Raw genomic sequence first — 17,917 nt, forward strand, 5'->3', positions numbered from 1 at the left:
AGGTAGGGTATTATTTCTACATATTTCACTTACTGAATCTGCAGCTCAGGCACAACCATCAACATACTCCAAATCATTTATCTGAAAACCAGTTAATTATGAATTTGGGTTGTGTTGGGGCTACAAGTCGCTGACATGAACAGATTACATTTTAGAACGTGATTTGGTTAAGGACCTAAAGCCTAGACCAGATATATTTTTTCCTATTGCTCCAGTTTTTTTATCACTCAACTAAAACGAGGAGTACACATACAGAGTTTGCACAATAATATATTTCCACTCACATCTATTTCTTTTCTTTTCCACAATCGGTGCTCAAACACTCTGATTGTCCAATTTATTGAGATAATCTTCTGTTGAAAATTAGGTTTTAGTGGCATCTAGTGGTGAAGTTGCAGATTGCAACCAACTGAATACTGCTCGCTTCAACTAAGCGTGAAGTAGAAACTACAGCGGTTGCGAAAAACATGAAAAGGCCCAATCTAGAGCCAGTGTTTAGTTAGAAACATAACGATTCAACATGGCGGCCTTCGTAAAAGAAAAGCTCGCTCTCCAGGTAAAAACGACTCATGCTAAGGTAACAAAATCACTACCATTCTTATTTTCAGGTGATTATACAGTAATGAACACACAGTTATGAGAATTATATTCCATTTCTGACAATAGATCCTCCTTAATGTTATAAACTGAAATTATAAACTAAATTTAAGTTGTTACAGAAATAAAAATTAAGCTATTTTGACGATCAGCCAAACTAATAAACATTTTATTAATTAAATCATAAACGGATAATCAGATTAATAATCCTCAACTAAACATCTGGAAAAATAGTAATTTCTGCCACAGTTGCTTATTATTAAGATCCATATATTTTTTACAGCATCAGCAGCATGTCTGCAGAATTGCAAAATATCACTAAATGAGCTCAGAGATATTCAAGGAGTCCGTTTAGATTTAATTTATGTTGAGTTTTAAGTGATTCACTCATTTCTCTTCTTTCAGGACTCAAAATGTGTTTCACTCAGTGTTAAAAAAAATGAATAAAAACACCTGACAGGAGAGAAGAAGTTGCTGCTAATCAGCACAAAATTTTTCCCAGCACACTCGGAGTGAAGTAGATGTACCTTGAAGGTCACCTCTCTGATTGAAAGTGTGTGTGTGTGTGTGTGTGTGTGTGTGTGTGTGTGTCTGTGTGTGTGTGTGTGTGTGTGTGTGTGTGTGTGTGTGTGTGTGTGTGTGTGTGTGTGTGTGTGTGTGTGTGTGTGTTCATACTGCTCATGTAGCGTGGAGGTGAGAGCGAGCTGTTTGTCTCAGCAGTAAACTCCCCTCCAGTCTAATGATGTCGTCCTCTTCATCAATCTGAACCAAAGACTTCTTCTGCTTCTCAGTCCTTAAATCTCCTCCTCTTCTTCGCCTCTGGGGTCTCACTGTACACCTCTGTACACTCCTCCTCACCTGGTCCGGTTGTTTCACCTGAACAGGAGCTGGAACCAAGTCTGAAGCCATAAATTACATCCGATTCCTACCTTTTTCCCCACCCTTATGGTCGCTATCGTCAAAACAGCACTGTATATTTAGCCCCCCCAATCCCCCCACCCACAACTTTTTCAATCAGGTTTGTCCCAGACTGTATCCCGTCGACCACATTAATGTCGTAAGCACGCAGCGGTGCACCTACGTGGCAGCGGAGGCGTAAATCACGGGCACACTCACGCTCCATCTGGCATCAGCCATTGCTCCAGCGTGGCCGGATTTGCGTGCTCTCCTCATCTGTTCAGTAGGTGGGGTTGCCATGGAGACGTGGCATTCGCAGTGCTGCTGATAGGAGTGATCGGTCCTGCATTGCACACACACACACACACACAGACAGACACACTCACTCACTCATCAGGGGCTAAAAATAGAGGGCTGGCCTGAGCAGCCTCCCTCTCTGAATATTGATCCTTATCTAATGATGCCTCTGAGGAGAAATGAAAGAGGGCAGAATATCTGAGAGCAGGACGGATGAGAGAGGCCGGCTTTCATTTTGGGAAAGAGTGAGCGTTATGCTGATGCATCACTTCTCCCTCATTAGCCTGATTCCTCCCCAAAGCTCTCGCCATTTTTTAAAGTGAAAATTTCTTCACTGGTTTTGAAACATCCTCAAAGGAGCCAGGTGTTTCTCCAGGAGGTCACATTCCTTCAGATGCTGATTAAACTGGACCATTAACCTAATATGTTCATTAGGTGAGAGACTGCGTAAGATTGATGTCAGACTCTACAGGTAAATCGCTTCTCATTTGTATCTGTCTCACACCTGGCTGCTCGAGGGTCATTTGTTTTTGTTTTTACTCCTGAGTGAAGATGCAGAGTTCAGTGGCCACAGTCACCTCAGCTGTGGGGCAGGTTGGTCCCCTGTTTTTCAGTCTTACTTTCAAATCAGATAAATTGGCTTCACCTGGAAATTAAGGGCATTTTCTGCCTTTATTACGCAGCCGACGCTGGAGAGATTATCGGAAATGAGGTGAGAGAAATGGGGAATGACAGGCCACAAGCCCTACACTGGCTGCCCAGGAAAACTAGATGATTAGAGTCATCAGTTGTGAAGACCCCGAGACAACTCCCATTTTGTCAGTGAAATCACTTTTTTAGCTGCATCATTGTACATAGAGCGACAACCAAGTCTCTAAATGTAGCCATGTTTCCACAGCAGAAACTGCTGATATAGTAGGAATACTATTTGGCATCAGAAAAAAAGAATCAATCATATTGAACAACCAAATCCCATTGCAGAAGTCTGACGGCTCTCACCATGTCAGTCTTTTAGTGGTTTAGTGGTGCTCAGACCAACAGCTCCAACATGACATCATCCTACAAAATGCTAAATTGGCCAATCTAAAGATGAAATGATTGCTGCCGTGATAACTTTACAGACTTAAATTCCTACTCATCATCTCATGAGCTGCAGCGTTTTGGAATCTTGTAAACCTTCAAACTCTTTGGGTCTCATATTTAAACTTGAGTTCCTATATTGGGTTTAATTTCTCACCACTACTTGAGGCAACACACGACTGTTTTCAGTCCAAACACCTGCCTAAACTTAATGGTTGGAGACATTCGGGTCATCACACGGGCCTAGAAGAATGGAAAAAATGGAAATTGGGATGCATTTTAATTTGTTGTGAAGTATCACCGAAAGAGGAGCCGAAGAGAGCAAAACATTTCAGCTGTTTGTGTGTAATTGATTTGTGAGAAGAAACACAGAAAATAAAAACACAATCAGAGATTAACTGCTTTGTATCTCCATCTCTACCAGCAGTAAATGTTTTTTTTTTTTTTTTTTTGCTCACACCAAACTAGTGAGGTGCCAGACGCTCCCATCACCAGGATGTGTCTAATTACATCTGCCAAGGTGCGAACGCGCTCAGCAAAGCTTTAATTATACCTATCTCGCCCACTCGTTTTGTCCGCCACACTCGTGTGACAACCGAAATCATTAAACATGTCGAGAGGAAAAGACGGGAGAGCCGAACGAGTGGGACTGAGAATTGGGAGTAAAAAATTGGGAGGTCTTAGCGATGTTGTAAATGTGAATTTCATTGTCATTAGCAGGGGGATTGTGAATTGATGGGCTTCCTATCTCCCTATTCTCCCTTCGTGTGTGTGTGTGTGTGTGTGTGTGTGTGTGTGTGTGTGTGTGTGTGTGTAATGTGAAGTAATGGGGTTCAGTGCAGAGAGCTGCAGAGGGTTAATGAAGTGCTGCATTAAGAGCAGTTTGGTAAATTGCTGTCAGCTCGCCTCATTGGTAAAACAAAGAGGATCAGCAAGTCACCAAATTGAAATCATCCTTAAAGGGATATTCTTTTTTCATGCAACCTCGATTTTATTTTTGTAGCTTTGGCCACTGTTCTTTTCAGTGATAGTAACTTTGTATTCACCGAGTTAAATGGTTATATCTGGGAACATAATAATTCCTTTAATGGGACGAGGCAAGGCAGTACAGCAGGAAACACAAGCAGTTAGACGATTACGAGCTTTAATGTTTAAGGTTAATGTTAAAGGTCCAGTGTGTGACATTTAGGAAGATCTGTTGGCAGGTATGGGATATAATATTCATTATAATTGGATATATACTTGGAAGCCTGAGCTGTATTCAAATGGTTGCAATCTGCAACTTCACAGCTCGATGCCACTAAATCCTACACACAGGTCCTTTAACTAAACATATTTGAAAGAGAAAACCAATAAGAATGTTAGAATAATTCATTATTTAATGCCACCTTACTCTGAGAAATCTTGTGAGTTCAACAGATTAAGCCAAAATTCTTGAAAGTCAAATGTCTAAAACAGAAGCAGCTAAATAAAATAGTCTAAAATTGAGATGTGGTTTGGATCATGTAGCTGATCTCTACAGTGTTTTTTGGTAAAAATTATACAATCACAAGAGATAAAATAATGTCTGAAACTACAAAAATATGACCCAAGTTGAAATAAATAAGAATTTCCAGATCAGATACTTTTAGTGTAATATAAAGGTTAAATTTGTATGTTTTGATCCAAAATACAGTTTGTTACTGAGCTGACATTGAGCTCATTGTTTCCCCTCTAGTGTGAATTTCAAAGAGCCGGAGGCGGTGCGAGCGCTGACCTGCACCCTACTGAAGGAAGACTTTGGTCTGACCATCGAGATCCCTCTGGAGCGTCTCATACCGACCGTGCCCCTCCGCCTCAACTACATCCACTGGGTGGAGGACCTCATTGACGGCCAGAAGCAACCACGCAGGGGCATCGACATCGGTACCACCACTAATATTTGTGTCGTACATGTATCATCCTACAGTTTGAGCGATGGGTATCACTTTCATGTGAGGATGCTCCAAATAAATCAAGCTGACATTATTTCTCATGTAACAAACAGTTCAGCCCTGTCCTCAGTGCTTTCCTCTGTAAGTCACACAGCAAAGTACAAGAAAGAGGAGAGGAAAACACCAGTAGCTCAGAAATTCAGTGTAGAAACACAAATACAAAAAAACGTGTTGGGAGTTGAAGTGAGCGGCCACCAGTTAATTCAAGTTTGAGACCCCTGCTCTTGTTCATCGTTGATGTTGCAGCTCAGAGCTGCACGCGAAATGTCAGTTGGTGCTTCCAGCTGGTACACATGAGCCCGTCATTCCCAGTGTTCCCAGCACTTACCAGTCAAATCCCCCATCCACATGTCACAGCTTGTTTGCCGTTCTGTCTGTCAGAGAGAAAAAAGTGTTTGTCTTTGCGTGTGTTGTGATTGTGCCTGCAGTCAGTGTGCGTGCGTGCGTGCGTGCGTGCGTGTGTGCGTCCTCGTTAGGGCCTCAGGTCACTGATTGGGGACCCCTGAATCTTTCTGTGAGCAGATTGAAGCTGTCTGCTTCCTGATGGATCACCACTGAGTGTTTCCTTTCCTAACGGAGTCCACCTTATGTCTGAGCCCGCACTGAATCATGCCGCTGTTGTCCTTTTTACATGTGTATGATTCAATAATACTGACATTAGAACTGACATTTATTGTCCATTGTGGCCGTAAAGTTAAAGATAATGCAGTCCATTTACTTTAAACAGCATCCCAAAATATTTCCATATTGTTCAATGAAAGTCATAACCATTCATCATCCTAATGAATACACACATGCTCTAGCTGCCAAAAAACACGTGTGTGTGTGTGTGTGTGTGTTTCCTCAGGCACTGGGGCTTCTTGTATCTACCCCTTGCTGGGAGCCACAATGAACGGCTGGTACTTTCTCGCCACAGAGGTGGACGACATCTGTTTTGACTACGCTACAAAGAACGTGGAGCAGAACAACCTGTCTGACCTCATTAAAGGTAAACGTGGTGCACTCATCCTGATGTATCACCAGACAGAAGACCGCTACGACAGTCATTGTAGTGTTTGATTATTGTATCACCTGGTGTGTAAGTTTGATTGAACTGTGGCTACAAGGGACTATTTACAGGATAACGCTAAATGCTAGTTGTAGAACAAGTAGGGATCTGAAGACGATGAAGAACTGACTGCGTAATATCAGCAGCATCTATCTGAACTTTGCTAACATTAGCTGCCATAAACTACTTTGGATTTAGATTAGATTTTAGATTTGACCGCGTTTCTGTCATGATCATCATCTTTTGTCTGGAACATCCTGAATTTGCACATTATATATAGCCTTTGTTTGATTAGCTAAAACATCCAACTTACAAATCCCTGCCTCATCTTTGTCCTAGTTGTCAAAGTCCCTCAGAAGACTTTACTGATGGACGCCTTGAAAGAAGAGACAGAAATAGTTTACGATTTCTGCATGTGCAACCCTCCTTTTTTTGCCAACCAGCTGGAAGCGAAGGTAAGAGCTTCCTTACCTTTTAACATTGAAAACATGTTGCTAGTTTTCTGTCTGAACATTTAAATTCAAAAGAGGTAGACTTCTTTCCATAAAAGCATTTGGCTCTTTAAGAGTAAACACTTGTTGACTGGCCAGAGCAACCCTGACATGAAACACTATTTGTTTACACGATAGTAACAGGCCTCTAATAGGATTTTATTTTAATCTCTGTCTGTCCTGTTTCTCTCTCCAGGGGGTAAACTCCAGGAACTCACGGCGACCTCCTCCCAGTTCAGTGAACACAGGCGGGGTGACAGAGATCATGGCGGAGGGCGGGGAACTGGAGTTTGTCAAGAGGATCATTCATGACAGCCTGCAGCTCAAGAAACGCTTGCGGTGAGCAAAAGATCAGGACAAAATGAAACCCGACTCCAACATGATTTTCTTCCCTTGTTGCAGGTGTATTGTTGTGTCTAAACCACATTTATGAAGCTCACTCACACACAGAAACTGTACGTATTCAGGGTTACACAGCCTTATATCTTAATGGGCAGATGGATGAACAAGAGTGCTTCAGTTTTGTTCTCTTTAGAGAGGCTTTGAGAGGTTTAAATGGCCACTGAGAGCACCAGTGGAGGAGAGACACCAAGAGGTGAAATGGGCAGATGGGTTTCTGGATGGAGCTGTCACCCAGAGTTGGTTTAATGATTTTGGCACATATTCGCCCTGTGCCGTATCCGGGAAGCCCACAGGGAACAGCTGTGTTTGGGTGGGTGGTTGGGGGGGTGTTTCCAGCGGCCGTCACTTTACCCTCCCCCGTTACCAGGGCTGTCACCGGGGCAGCAGAGTGCGACACAGTTAGAGGGAACTGCAGAGTGGTGCTATTAAAACTGATTAGACATGCCACACCTGCTTGGCCTCCTACAGGAGAGTACAGTGTGTGTGTGTGTGTGTGTGTGTGTGTGTGTGTGTGTGTGTGTGTGCGTGTGTGTGCTGTGTGTGCGCTTGTGTGTGCGTGCGTGCCGTGGTGTGTGTGCTGTATACAGTGGTGTGTGTGTGTGTGCATAATGCGTCAATGGAAAGACAACCTTCCCTGAGAGGGACTGATTTTAACACCTGCCTGCTCTTGTGCGGGCTCTGTGTTACACTCGTCTAGCAAAGAGAGGAAGTGAGAACAAACCGAGGCTTATTGAACAGGTTTGATGCTCGGGCCAAACCAACCGGAGCTGGCTGTCACTCCCAAATGCATGCTGGGATACCAGAGCCACCAGGTGTCCATGGAAACACTGCCAGCTACACCGATTGGTCCTTTGAGACCCTCCACGCCACCCCGCCCTGCTCCCCTTTCCTTCTTTTTTTCCTCTGAAGTGTAATTACTGTCAAATAAGGGCAAGCCACCTCAGTTCCCAGTATACATCCAAATGCCCCAAAAACCCCCCGTTAGAAGTGAGGTAATACTCCTCATTTATCATGCCATTGATATGAAAATTACCATCTCTGGTAATAAGATTTTAATCATACGCCTGTGCTTCAACACGCGAGGAGAGAAGGATGAATATCGATGCTAATGCAGCTGCACACTTGGGATGTTTGAAGAGCCGGGGAGCTGCTCTGGGTGTTCCTCCCCACTGTGACAAAAAGTGGAGGAACATCTGTGAATATTAGAGCTGTTCAATATTTCATTGTGTCAACTGACACTTCGCTCTCCCCTCCCCGTCACCCCTCTGGGCATCTTCATACCTCCCTAACCTGATTACAAATCACCGTCCTTTCTCATTCAAACGTTAAAACTGTTTTTTGAGCTGTGGTTTGTTGGGTGTGACTGTAGATTTGTACATTTACCAAATACTGTGCTTTACATAAAAATGTTAGTGTATGTAAATTACTGTATTATTGATGTACTCACCCTTCTTAAAATCACTTTTAGTTTCCTTGATAGAGACCTGATGTTTGACAGATTATGTTGTATTTACATCTTTGACACAAGGAACTCCTTTGTTTCATAACTGAATAATCTGTCAGTCATCTTCTATAAAATGTCAGGAAATAATGACAAATGCCAATCAACATTTACCAGGGACGTAGACAGCTTATTGTTTGTCCGACCAAATGTCTCAAATCCAAAGATATTCAATATACAATGATATGGAACTGCAAAAAGCTACTTATTTTTACTTGATAAATGATAAAAATCAAATAAAAATAGACCAAAATGGTTGCAGGTTTATTTTTCTGTTAATTGCACAATCAGTAAATCCTAACCCTTCAAACAACGTGTAGTGACAAAGAAACAAACCCTGACAAGGTTTGTGAAAACTGGCCAGTCCTTCCAGACTGACTCCCTGATGTGTTTATCTTTCCTCCATCTTCCCCGGCTGGACTCTACTGCTTATTGATCAGGACCAACCTCATCTCTTTATTGCACAGCAGAGATTATTGATCAGGCCTCCACCGAGGGCTCGACTTCAAAACTGCTTTTCCTCCAGTGTGGACCGAACTCACCCAGATGTTTTTCCTGTCTCTCATGTTTCACTTGGTCTTTGTGTTGCTCCCCAAAGCTCACCTCAGATCCTTTTGATCTCTGCTTGGCAGTCCGTGCCCGGGCCGCGAGCACAGCGACACACAGCTGGTTAATATGGATTCTTCTTCCTGCAGGTGGTACAGCTGCATGTTGGGGAAGAAATGTAGCTTGGCACCTTTGAAAGAGGAGCTGAGGAAGCAAGGGGTGAGTACCAACCAAGTCAAACGCACACACACAAATACATCTGCATCCCCAGCTTTTACTCTCAGTCTGTTCACACAGGAACGAGCCCCTTCTGTGCAGGGTTAGATAATAGCTTGTTAAAACAATCTCTGCCTCCCCTCTCAAACCGGCGCTCTTCTGGGACTGCGTATTGACGTTGGGGAGACGGTCGTCACTGTGGGCAGCAGATACCTACAGAAATATAACGCATGAGCTCTTTCTAATATGCCAGCTAAGCAGCGTCACAAACAAGCAATGAATGAGCTGATTTCTGTTAGCAGTGCATGACTGAATCACACGGCACTCTGTAGCTAACATGCATTAAGGTCATTAGCCTAACTAATAACCCAGCACATGACTCCTGACTGCTGCTGCAGGCCTCTGGTCCTGTGCCAGTCACTTCCCTCACATGCCCCTCCCTGACCCCCCCCCTGCACCTGCACCTGCCATCTCCTCAAAGCTCCTCCAGAGGTTTTAGGGTGCTGTCGCTGCTCATCAGAGTGAGTGTGGCTTTGGCTAACGTCCAGAGAGGAAGACTGTTGCCTCATTTTAAAGTGTGTGTAAACAGAAACCCAACCTAGTTTACATGCTAATGCTTCTGTCAGCCATTACTAGATCTTCTCTCCACTGTCTCCTCATCTCTCTCTCTCTCTCATTGTGTTTCTCAATCTAGCAAATGTGCATGTTGGTTACAGTCTCGTGTACAGAGCACTTTGACCTATGACCTTTATATGACCCTCCTCCTATTTACTGAAGCAGTCCTGAGGGATAGTTAAAGTGCTCTGTTAGCACAACGGGTTTCACACCACATCTGTTTGTTTTTCCCCATCATGGATTTTTGTTTTTTCACTCACGATTAGAGATGTGAAGCTCACAGCGGGAAGAAATGTCTCACTCACCTAGTTTACATCACATCACACTACCAAAGGTCGTCACACGTCGAGGATTCAATAAGTGATTCGAGGAGGAAGCTTCAGTGTAAAAACGATTTGGTTATGTAGAGCTGTTTTACATTTTATCTCGTACTGTACATATATTATAATCTAAAAACTCTGCCTCACTCAAGCAGCCAGATGGTTCAGTGGCTCCAGCTGTTTGTTTTGTGCTATATAGTTTGATGTTGTTTTATTCTATGGTTATGTATTTAATAATATCTGTAGATGAGAGCACTGAGAGTTTTCATGAAGGAATAAGATTAACCTTCATATGGAGGCAACCATATTTCTTCCAACAGCTGTATCTCTTTCAGGTTTCTACCTTTTAATATATATATAAAATCATAATTTGGAGTATATTGACACAGCCAAAACTAAGTCCCTCAGAAATAATACCACAACCAGAGACTAACATGTGAAGAAGAGGAAAGGAGTCAGGTTTCTGTGCTATATAATTTCCAATCAATCATACCTGACCGTCTATTTTCTTTTATCTCAGGTGCCCAAAGTGACACACACAGAGTTCTGCCAGGGGCGGACAATGCGGTGGGCTCTGGCCTGGAGTTTCTATGACGATGTGATTGTTCCGGTAGGTCTGTGCAACTTTTATTTCTGTCCCCTGGTGCACTTGACGATCCCACTGGGGTATTTTTTCATTGTTCCAGGCTGATTTCATGAAAGCTTTCTAAAAGAAAATTGTGATACATGTTGTGAAGTTTTTTAAAAACAATTTGCAAGTGAACATTGCAAAAATAGTTGCAAACTTGTTCCAGTGAGAATGAAAAATATTATTATTAATTATTGCAACTTCCTGCAGAGACTGACTGAAAGAGCTCCAGTCTTGCTGCACACTTCAGACTCTACAGATGTTTTGTGGCCGGATATTGACACTCAGCACCTTTTATGCTACCGCCCGATATGCTTTGATATCACAGAGCATTGAAAAATAAACATTTGGTACCGTAAATCAATACGCAGGTAAATAATCTCAGCAGGGTTCAACTGTTGCCCCTCTTCTGCGGGATGTTTCCAAAAGCCCAAAGCCTCCTCCTCAATAATGCACCACCTCTGTCCCGCCCCAGACTATATCCTCTTTCCCCTCAAGCCCCATTCCATTAGAAGCACTTATTCCTTCCTCGGGGGAGACGTTTATATGATTTCTAACAGGCTGTATCCAGGCAACAGTTGCCACAGACTGTGTGCATACAACACCCAACCATTGTTTTGTCTGGACGGTGATAGAGTTGAAGATAAAGCAGGAGACAGTGGAAACCGTTAAAAGGACTGAGAATAATGTGAGAGAGACAGCAGGTGGATAATAAAGGCAGGTGGGAGGCAGTCGGCAGGTGCAGCGGAGGTTGTGTGACGAGGACCGTTTGTGTGTTTGTTGGACTCGTCTCTGTTGTGGCCTTTTCAGCAGGAAAGCAGTTAAGCAGAATGATTGGCCTACATTTGCTCATGCAACCTTCCTCGTCCACATACCCACCGTCATTTACACTCAGGAGCTGCTCGCCGTCATTACAAGGCAGACCCCCCCAGCACATGTGTATGCCGTGTGTGTGTATGTGTATATGTGTATGTGTATGTGTGTATATATATGTATCTGTATGTGTATATATGTGTGTGTGTATGTGTAATTCTTCGCATGGTTGATTACATAATTCTTCCTGCGTGTGTGAGTTCCTATGGATGTCTGGTATATGTATGTATGTGGGGGTGCTCATTAATGTTACATATAGACTTTAACATATGTGACATGCATGCAGCCGTGACCTACTTAACCCTCTTGTTACCAGGTCAGCCTGCAAACTGCGATTACTCCCATTTCTTTATGTTCATCTTCTCTTTCATACTCTCCTCCTGCTTTGTTTGAAGACCCCTTCTCCATACATGTATTACAACATATATATAAACATATATATTGTGGGTAATGTAGGCCCCAAAAAAATAATATATATAGATCTGTTTCTGCTGAATTGATTTTAGTCTTTTTCTAAAAAAATCGTTCATTGTGAGTCTGACAGTGTTCGAAGAGTTTAATGCCAAATCATTGTAGTAATCTTTAAAATCTTTATCTCGTTATAGTTTTTTTGTTTTTGCTGTTATCTGTCTGTTCCCTGTTAAGCCTCCTCAGTGATCCCTAGTTACACCCACAGCACAGTTGGTTGGAGTGGCCTGTCCCATAATGTCTTTAATGTTTGCCTTTATAGAGCTTCATAAGACTTTAGGTCCAGAAAATTAATATAGTTTGGCCTCCAGGTCACCGCAGAGCCTCAGACACAGCTAGAGTACTTAACTTTTGATCTGTTGTCGTATGAAGACATTGAATTCTTCTTTTATATATGGATAAATATATGGTCTTGGAAGTTATTTTTATTACCAAGAGGGAGAGATTCAGAGGAAGGATTGACGGGAGAGAATGGGTGGATTGGCATGAAGGAAAACAAGATGCTGATAAAGAAAGAAAAACAGACAAAAGGACAGACTGTGGATAGTGAGATTAGAGCACATGCACACAGAATTAAAGGACCAGTAGACAGAATAGACCGCTCAAGGCTGCCAGGCTTTATCTGAGCCCCGAGGCGAGTTGTTGTTGCTCATACAGGTCTGGCAGTGGGGGTTTCGGGAAGGTCCAGAGTTCAGGACTCCATGCAGGGGTTTTGGGACTTGACAAAAAGGAAATGGAGGTTGAGAGGAGAGGGGTGATCAGAGTATGATTTACAGTGTTTGCCTGAAGGTGAATTCTGCAGCATTCTGTCTCTCTATTTTGTGTGCGTGCGTGCGTGCGTGCGTGCGTGCGTGTGTGTGTGTGTGTGTGTGTGCAGGTCAAGATTGATGACTGAATGACCTTATATCTGGAGAGAACAGCTCTTATTGGACTTGTGGGCTTTTACAGTGCCTGGTTTTCAAAATTAGGCCAGGCTTTTATTGTGAGGTTGTCATTTACCCACATTGTGTGTGTGTGTGTGTGTGTGTGTGTGTGTGAGTGTGTGAGAGAGTGAGAGAGGTGAGAGTGGGTAAGTGGGATTAATAATGGAGTGAAAGAGCAGCAGAGTCAGAAGAGGATGTGATTCAGTGGAGAGGTGTGTATGTAAAAATTGTACACATTTGGCTCTCCTCGTTCTTTGTCTGTGAATCTATGTTTATATCTGTGTGTGTGTGTGTGCAAGGATGCTCGGTACAAACAGACAGATTTGGCTTGATGGATTTTATTGATTTCCGTTCCTCGCACAATGCGCTGCAGGGCTCACAGAGCGTGGAGGAAAAAGGGGAGAGAGACGTCTGTGAGAAACAATAAGGAATAAAAGAAGCTCTAACAAGCAGCCAGACGAGGCAGCGACCATCATCAACCCATTAATTAAATACGTCCATCTCTTCCAAACACAAGTCTACAAGGACTAGAAATCAATACATGAATCAAGATTGAAAAACCTTTTACTGGAAGTGAAGCTTTTTTCAATATAAATTAAGCAAATGCAGGAAGAAAGTGTTTATTACACTTTATTTCAGATTCCTCTGCTATTCTTTAAGAGCCTTCAGAGACAGTGATAACAAATATATATATATTATAAACTATAATAACAAAAAGTGGAACGATGCACTAAAATGATCAAGTAATCCAAAGTTGACTCTCAGATCAGAGTAGCGGTGTGAAGGTCACAGTCTGCTCCTTCCCTCTGCTGTTTGTAGGTCAGTCGGCCATGCTGTCTGCTCTGTCACAGTGCAGTGCGGCTGCAGACCCCCGCCGTCTCCCCCCACTCGCACTCAGCCTGCAGTGACTTTGCGAGAGCAGCGTTGACATATTGGCTGCGGTGGACGGGTAGGGGACAATAGCTGCAGAGCGTCTGTTGTGTTCAGACACGGTTGGGTAATGACCTCCACCGCCATCACAGCGTGACATTAGAGGGGATTAGGAATAAGGAACGGTGTTTAATTCGCAGCAGGTTCAGGTGGGTGGGCTTGTGTGTGGTTTGAGCGCCCTCTTGTGGTGTGTAATGGACATGCAGATGCTCGTCACAGCTTTAAGTTTCAGCTCATAAGGAGGAATGATCTGTAACTACAACAACTGACAACTAACTAGGTTCATCATTAGTTACATTTTGAGAACTTAAGACAGAAAGTAGTTGATAAAGAGAGATTTTTGTACACAGTGTTACTGCAGAGAGTTTGTAGTAGCTGTAAGATAAATGTGTGGTCAGTAAACAAGAACCACAGAAGTATAAAATCAATAATCATTGATTGAAACTAGCTCATGATTGTTTTTTCTAAGTATTTTTGGGAACTAAAGGGCCGTCAACACCAAGAACGATAACTATAACAGTACTTATAAATATATCTTTTTAAAAATCGTTCTAACTCAGGTGGAGAGCCGAGTCCACAGAACAAATAGAACAATGACGGTGGCAAACAATATGATTCAGATCACTTTTCAGAGTGATTTGATGAACAATATTGTGGTATACAACTTATAACACTTGTATGATGTCACTTTAGGCTGCAAATCAAACAATGAAAAAACATAATTTTAGTGGAGACAGAACCAAACGGTCTGGTCTGGTCTTGGATTGTCCGAACTCCTCTAGTCTTGAAAGAAGTGCGAACTACAGCAGCAACAGCTCATCCATATGTACATTTTCCTAAGCTGCCAGCACAGCGGGAGCACATAACACGTTATCGTTCATCAGTGTAGATGTTCACCTCGTTGTCTGAATGTTATAGTTATTGTTCTCGGTGTGGACGGCCCTTAATAAGCCTTTATTACTCAAATAAAGTGAGTTGATTAGTGAGTCTGATTTGTGGCCTTTTTCTGAACGTAGTATTTTTGGACTTCTGCTGTCACTCATGTTAAATATAAACCATAAGAAAACTCTGACTGTGGTTTCTCAACCGGCCGTTTTGAGTCACTGTGCCTCGATATGTAACGTAAAAACACAAAAGAGCATAAGAACAGAATAAATAACAGAAAGTAGTGAAGTTAACAACTGGCAAATTAAAAAAAATGTGAAACAAATGAAAACGCTGTAAATATTTTCAAGTTAAGAAAGCAGGAATGTAATACTGTGTTTCCTTTGGTTGGAACATAAATTCCCCAACTATTGTCACTTGTAATTTTTATCTAATTTATCTAGAATCAATATTTTCATTCATATTTCAGAATGAATCACATCTTGTTTACTGTGGTGCCACAGGTTTTTTAAAATCTATAGTTTGTCTGCGACTGTTTCTCTATTAAATTATTATTAAATTCACTTTTGAAGTTCTTTTTAATTAGTCTCCTTTGTATTTTTAGTTAGTCCAGAATATTCTCTGTCACAGATTGATTAATTTTCTCCCTCTTTTATCTCAGTCCCCTCCCAGTAAGAAGCGTAAACTGGAGAAGGCGCGGAAGCCCCTGTCGTTCACTCTACCGGAGGCAGGACTGAAGGAGCTCCAGGCCAAGGCCTCGGCTTCAGGCGGTGCCGGCGGCAGCCCCGTGGACAGCATCGCTGCTCTGCTGGAGAAAACCCTCACTGACCTACGGGTAAGCTTTAAAAAGGGTTAGCCCCAGTTACACCATTGCTAAAGAGGAAGACCTAGAGGACATTACTGGTGTTTAACTATTCATTCAGGTTCTCTGTGCCCCGTAACCTCAATGTAAATACATGATACATCTCCAATAAACCTCATTATTAGATTGTCTTCTGTGTGTGTGGGTCTGCAGGTGCTGCACAAACGCGTCCCGTGCAGAAATCAGGAGCAGAGCCTCTTTCTAACGGCTGTGGAGAACACTTGGATCCACGGGCGACAGAAGAGACGTGAAGGGTCGCGTCAGTTGCGAGAGCTGCCCAGGGCGCCTCACTGTGCTGGAACCAGCTCTCAACCCACCGCGGCCGCTGTAGCTGCTCCGGCCACAACCCCGGCTTCTCAAAACCAGTCTGCCTCCACACAAAACACCAACACTGAGGACGACGGCGCTCAAAACAAAACTACGCCTGCACACAAGGGAGCTGATCCGCTGCAGCCCACAGAGCAGACCTCCAACGGCGCCTCTTCAAATGAGACGAGCAAAGACGTAACACGCGACCCGAATGGAGAGCAACGAGAGGTCTTAGAGAAGGTGTCGGGTGAAGATGTGGACATGGAGTCCTCGATCTCCACAGAAGCAGGGCAGGAAACGGTCCCAAAGGAAGCACCTGCTGCAGCAACTGACCCGCCCTCCAAGCGACCCCTGACCCCTGGTGCCGTCGAACATTTCCTGTTTAAGTGTCTGCTGAACGTGATGCTGGAGGAGGGCGACGTAGTGATTGAGATGCACTGGGTCGAGGGTCAGAATAAAGACCTGATGAACCAACTGTGCACTTACCTGAAGAACACACTTTTAAAGTCTGTTGCAAAGTCCTGAATGATCAGAAGAACGGGTCCTTTTCTTTTTAAAACGGTATATTAATCATTCGTGACAGCGAGCAAGACGTCGCAAATATTATTTTTAGGGATGTTTATTGAGTGCCTGTTTCTTTTTGAACAGTTTAAAATGATTCATTGTACGTAACTGTACACAGTGTTTAATTCACTGTGACCTCTGGAGGTTTATTCCAGTAGATTATTATTATTATTGGGCTTTTTCTTTACCTTTTTGTTAGACAGCGACAGTGAAGACAGGAAATGTGGAGAGAGAGGAATAAGTCCTTATCTATTCAGGATAAGGACTTATTCCAGTAGATAATCAGTGACATTCATTTATCATCTCATTTCTTGTACTTGGCGGTTTACCTTTTAAGGTAGAACATATACTGTACACTGGTATTTTGTGCTCAAAGTTGCAATAAATGTAAATTTTTATAACATGTTTGCTACTTTATATTGCCCCTGTGAGTGTGTTTGTTGTAATGGTGCAGTACCTTTAACGACCACATAAGGGCAGTGTTTATGTTTCTTCTATGAGGATCAACTATCAGGATCTTTAAGGATTTTATCCTTTAATTGCAGCTTTATTAGACATTGTCTTTATGAATGGCTTTGGCAATAAGACATTAATCCCAATGTGGTTTGACAGCTGGTACAGTCTGTGTAATTCAGGATGTTCCTGGAGACCCTCGCTCCTTCCTGTGCCTGGAGAACCTTTTTGGTATTGTGCTCCACTATTATTGCCCTGTTGTAGCTGACATACTTCCTGACGAGAGCCGAGTGAATAACAGGAAAAGAGGCCTTAATACCCGGGGTCATGTGTATGTACGTGCACATTCATTGTTAGTGTGTTGCAAGCAAAAACATAGTTCCTATTTGTCCCTTGGTTATGCCAGGACTTTGACTCCACCGGAGTGTGTGTGTGTGTGTGTGTGTGTGTGTGTGTGTGTGTGAGAGAGAGAGAGAGAGTGAGAGAGAGAGAGAGAGAGTGTCGTGAGAGCAACATCAGTTTTAAAATCAGGTACTTGGTGTCCTATTGTTAGATTAGGTTACTGATAACATTTAACTTTAAATGCTGTTTTAACAAGCAAACACTTGGCCTATAGGTACTTATTTCTTTATGCTCTGTCATTTGAACATAAAGAGGAAGTTTCATACAGACTATTATAAGCTGGACCTAATAATAATTTGAAGTCACACTTTTCTAATTAACCACATTTCATAGAATAAATGATTAATCCGATCAATGAAAGATTAATATAAAGTACCCAGTGTGTGTTCCTGTCAGGTTTCATATGGTAGCATGTGTCTACTTACAGTATCTATATTCTAATTCTCTCTTAAAATAAACCTGCTTGGTTTATAATATCAGATATTTCATAATAACTTAATAATGAAGTTTTATCCCTCATTTGTTGCAATATGTGCAGCAGTGGAAGGAGTACTCAGAAGAGTTATTGTAGTTTTATATTTTTCATTAGTTTTTATTTTTTTGTTTTGTTTTCAATTCAGTTAGTTTCCAGAGTGTG

The 17,917-nt window shown here is 42.5% G+C and overlaps 1 protein-coding gene across 1 annotated transcript in view; it reads left to right on the forward strand.

Annotated features, from left to right (window-relative positions):
- The window catches only part of mettl16 (methyltransferase 16, N6-methyladenosin), a 22,705-nt gene extending 5,879 nt beyond the window's left edge, over window positions 1-16,826 (forward strand). Inside the window, exons 3-10 of the mRNA XM_051396641.1 lie at window positions 4,589-4,776; window positions 5,692-5,832; window positions 6,232-6,347; window positions 6,580-6,722; window positions 8,982-9,051; window positions 10,504-10,593; window positions 15,352-15,525; window positions 15,706-16,826. Coding sequence (XP_051252601.1) covers window positions 4,589-4,776; window positions 5,692-5,832; window positions 6,232-6,347; window positions 6,580-6,722; window positions 8,982-9,051; window positions 10,504-10,593; window positions 15,352-15,525; window positions 15,706-16,386 — 1,603 coding nt within the window. The 3' untranslated portion in view covers window positions 16,387-16,826. The remainder of the gene's footprint in view (window positions 1-4,588; window positions 4,777-5,691; window positions 5,833-6,231; window positions 6,348-6,579; window positions 6,723-8,981; window positions 9,052-10,503; window positions 10,594-15,351; window positions 15,526-15,705) is intronic.
- The last annotated feature ends 1,091 nt before the right edge of the window (window positions 16,827-17,917 follow it).

This window comes from Dicentrarchus labrax, unplaced genomic scaffold (assembly GCF_905237075.1).
Source record: "Dicentrarchus labrax unplaced genomic scaffold, dlabrax2021, whole genome shotgun sequence".
Taxonomy (NCBI): Eukaryota; Metazoa; Chordata; class Actinopteri; family Moronidae; genus Dicentrarchus; species Dicentrarchus labrax.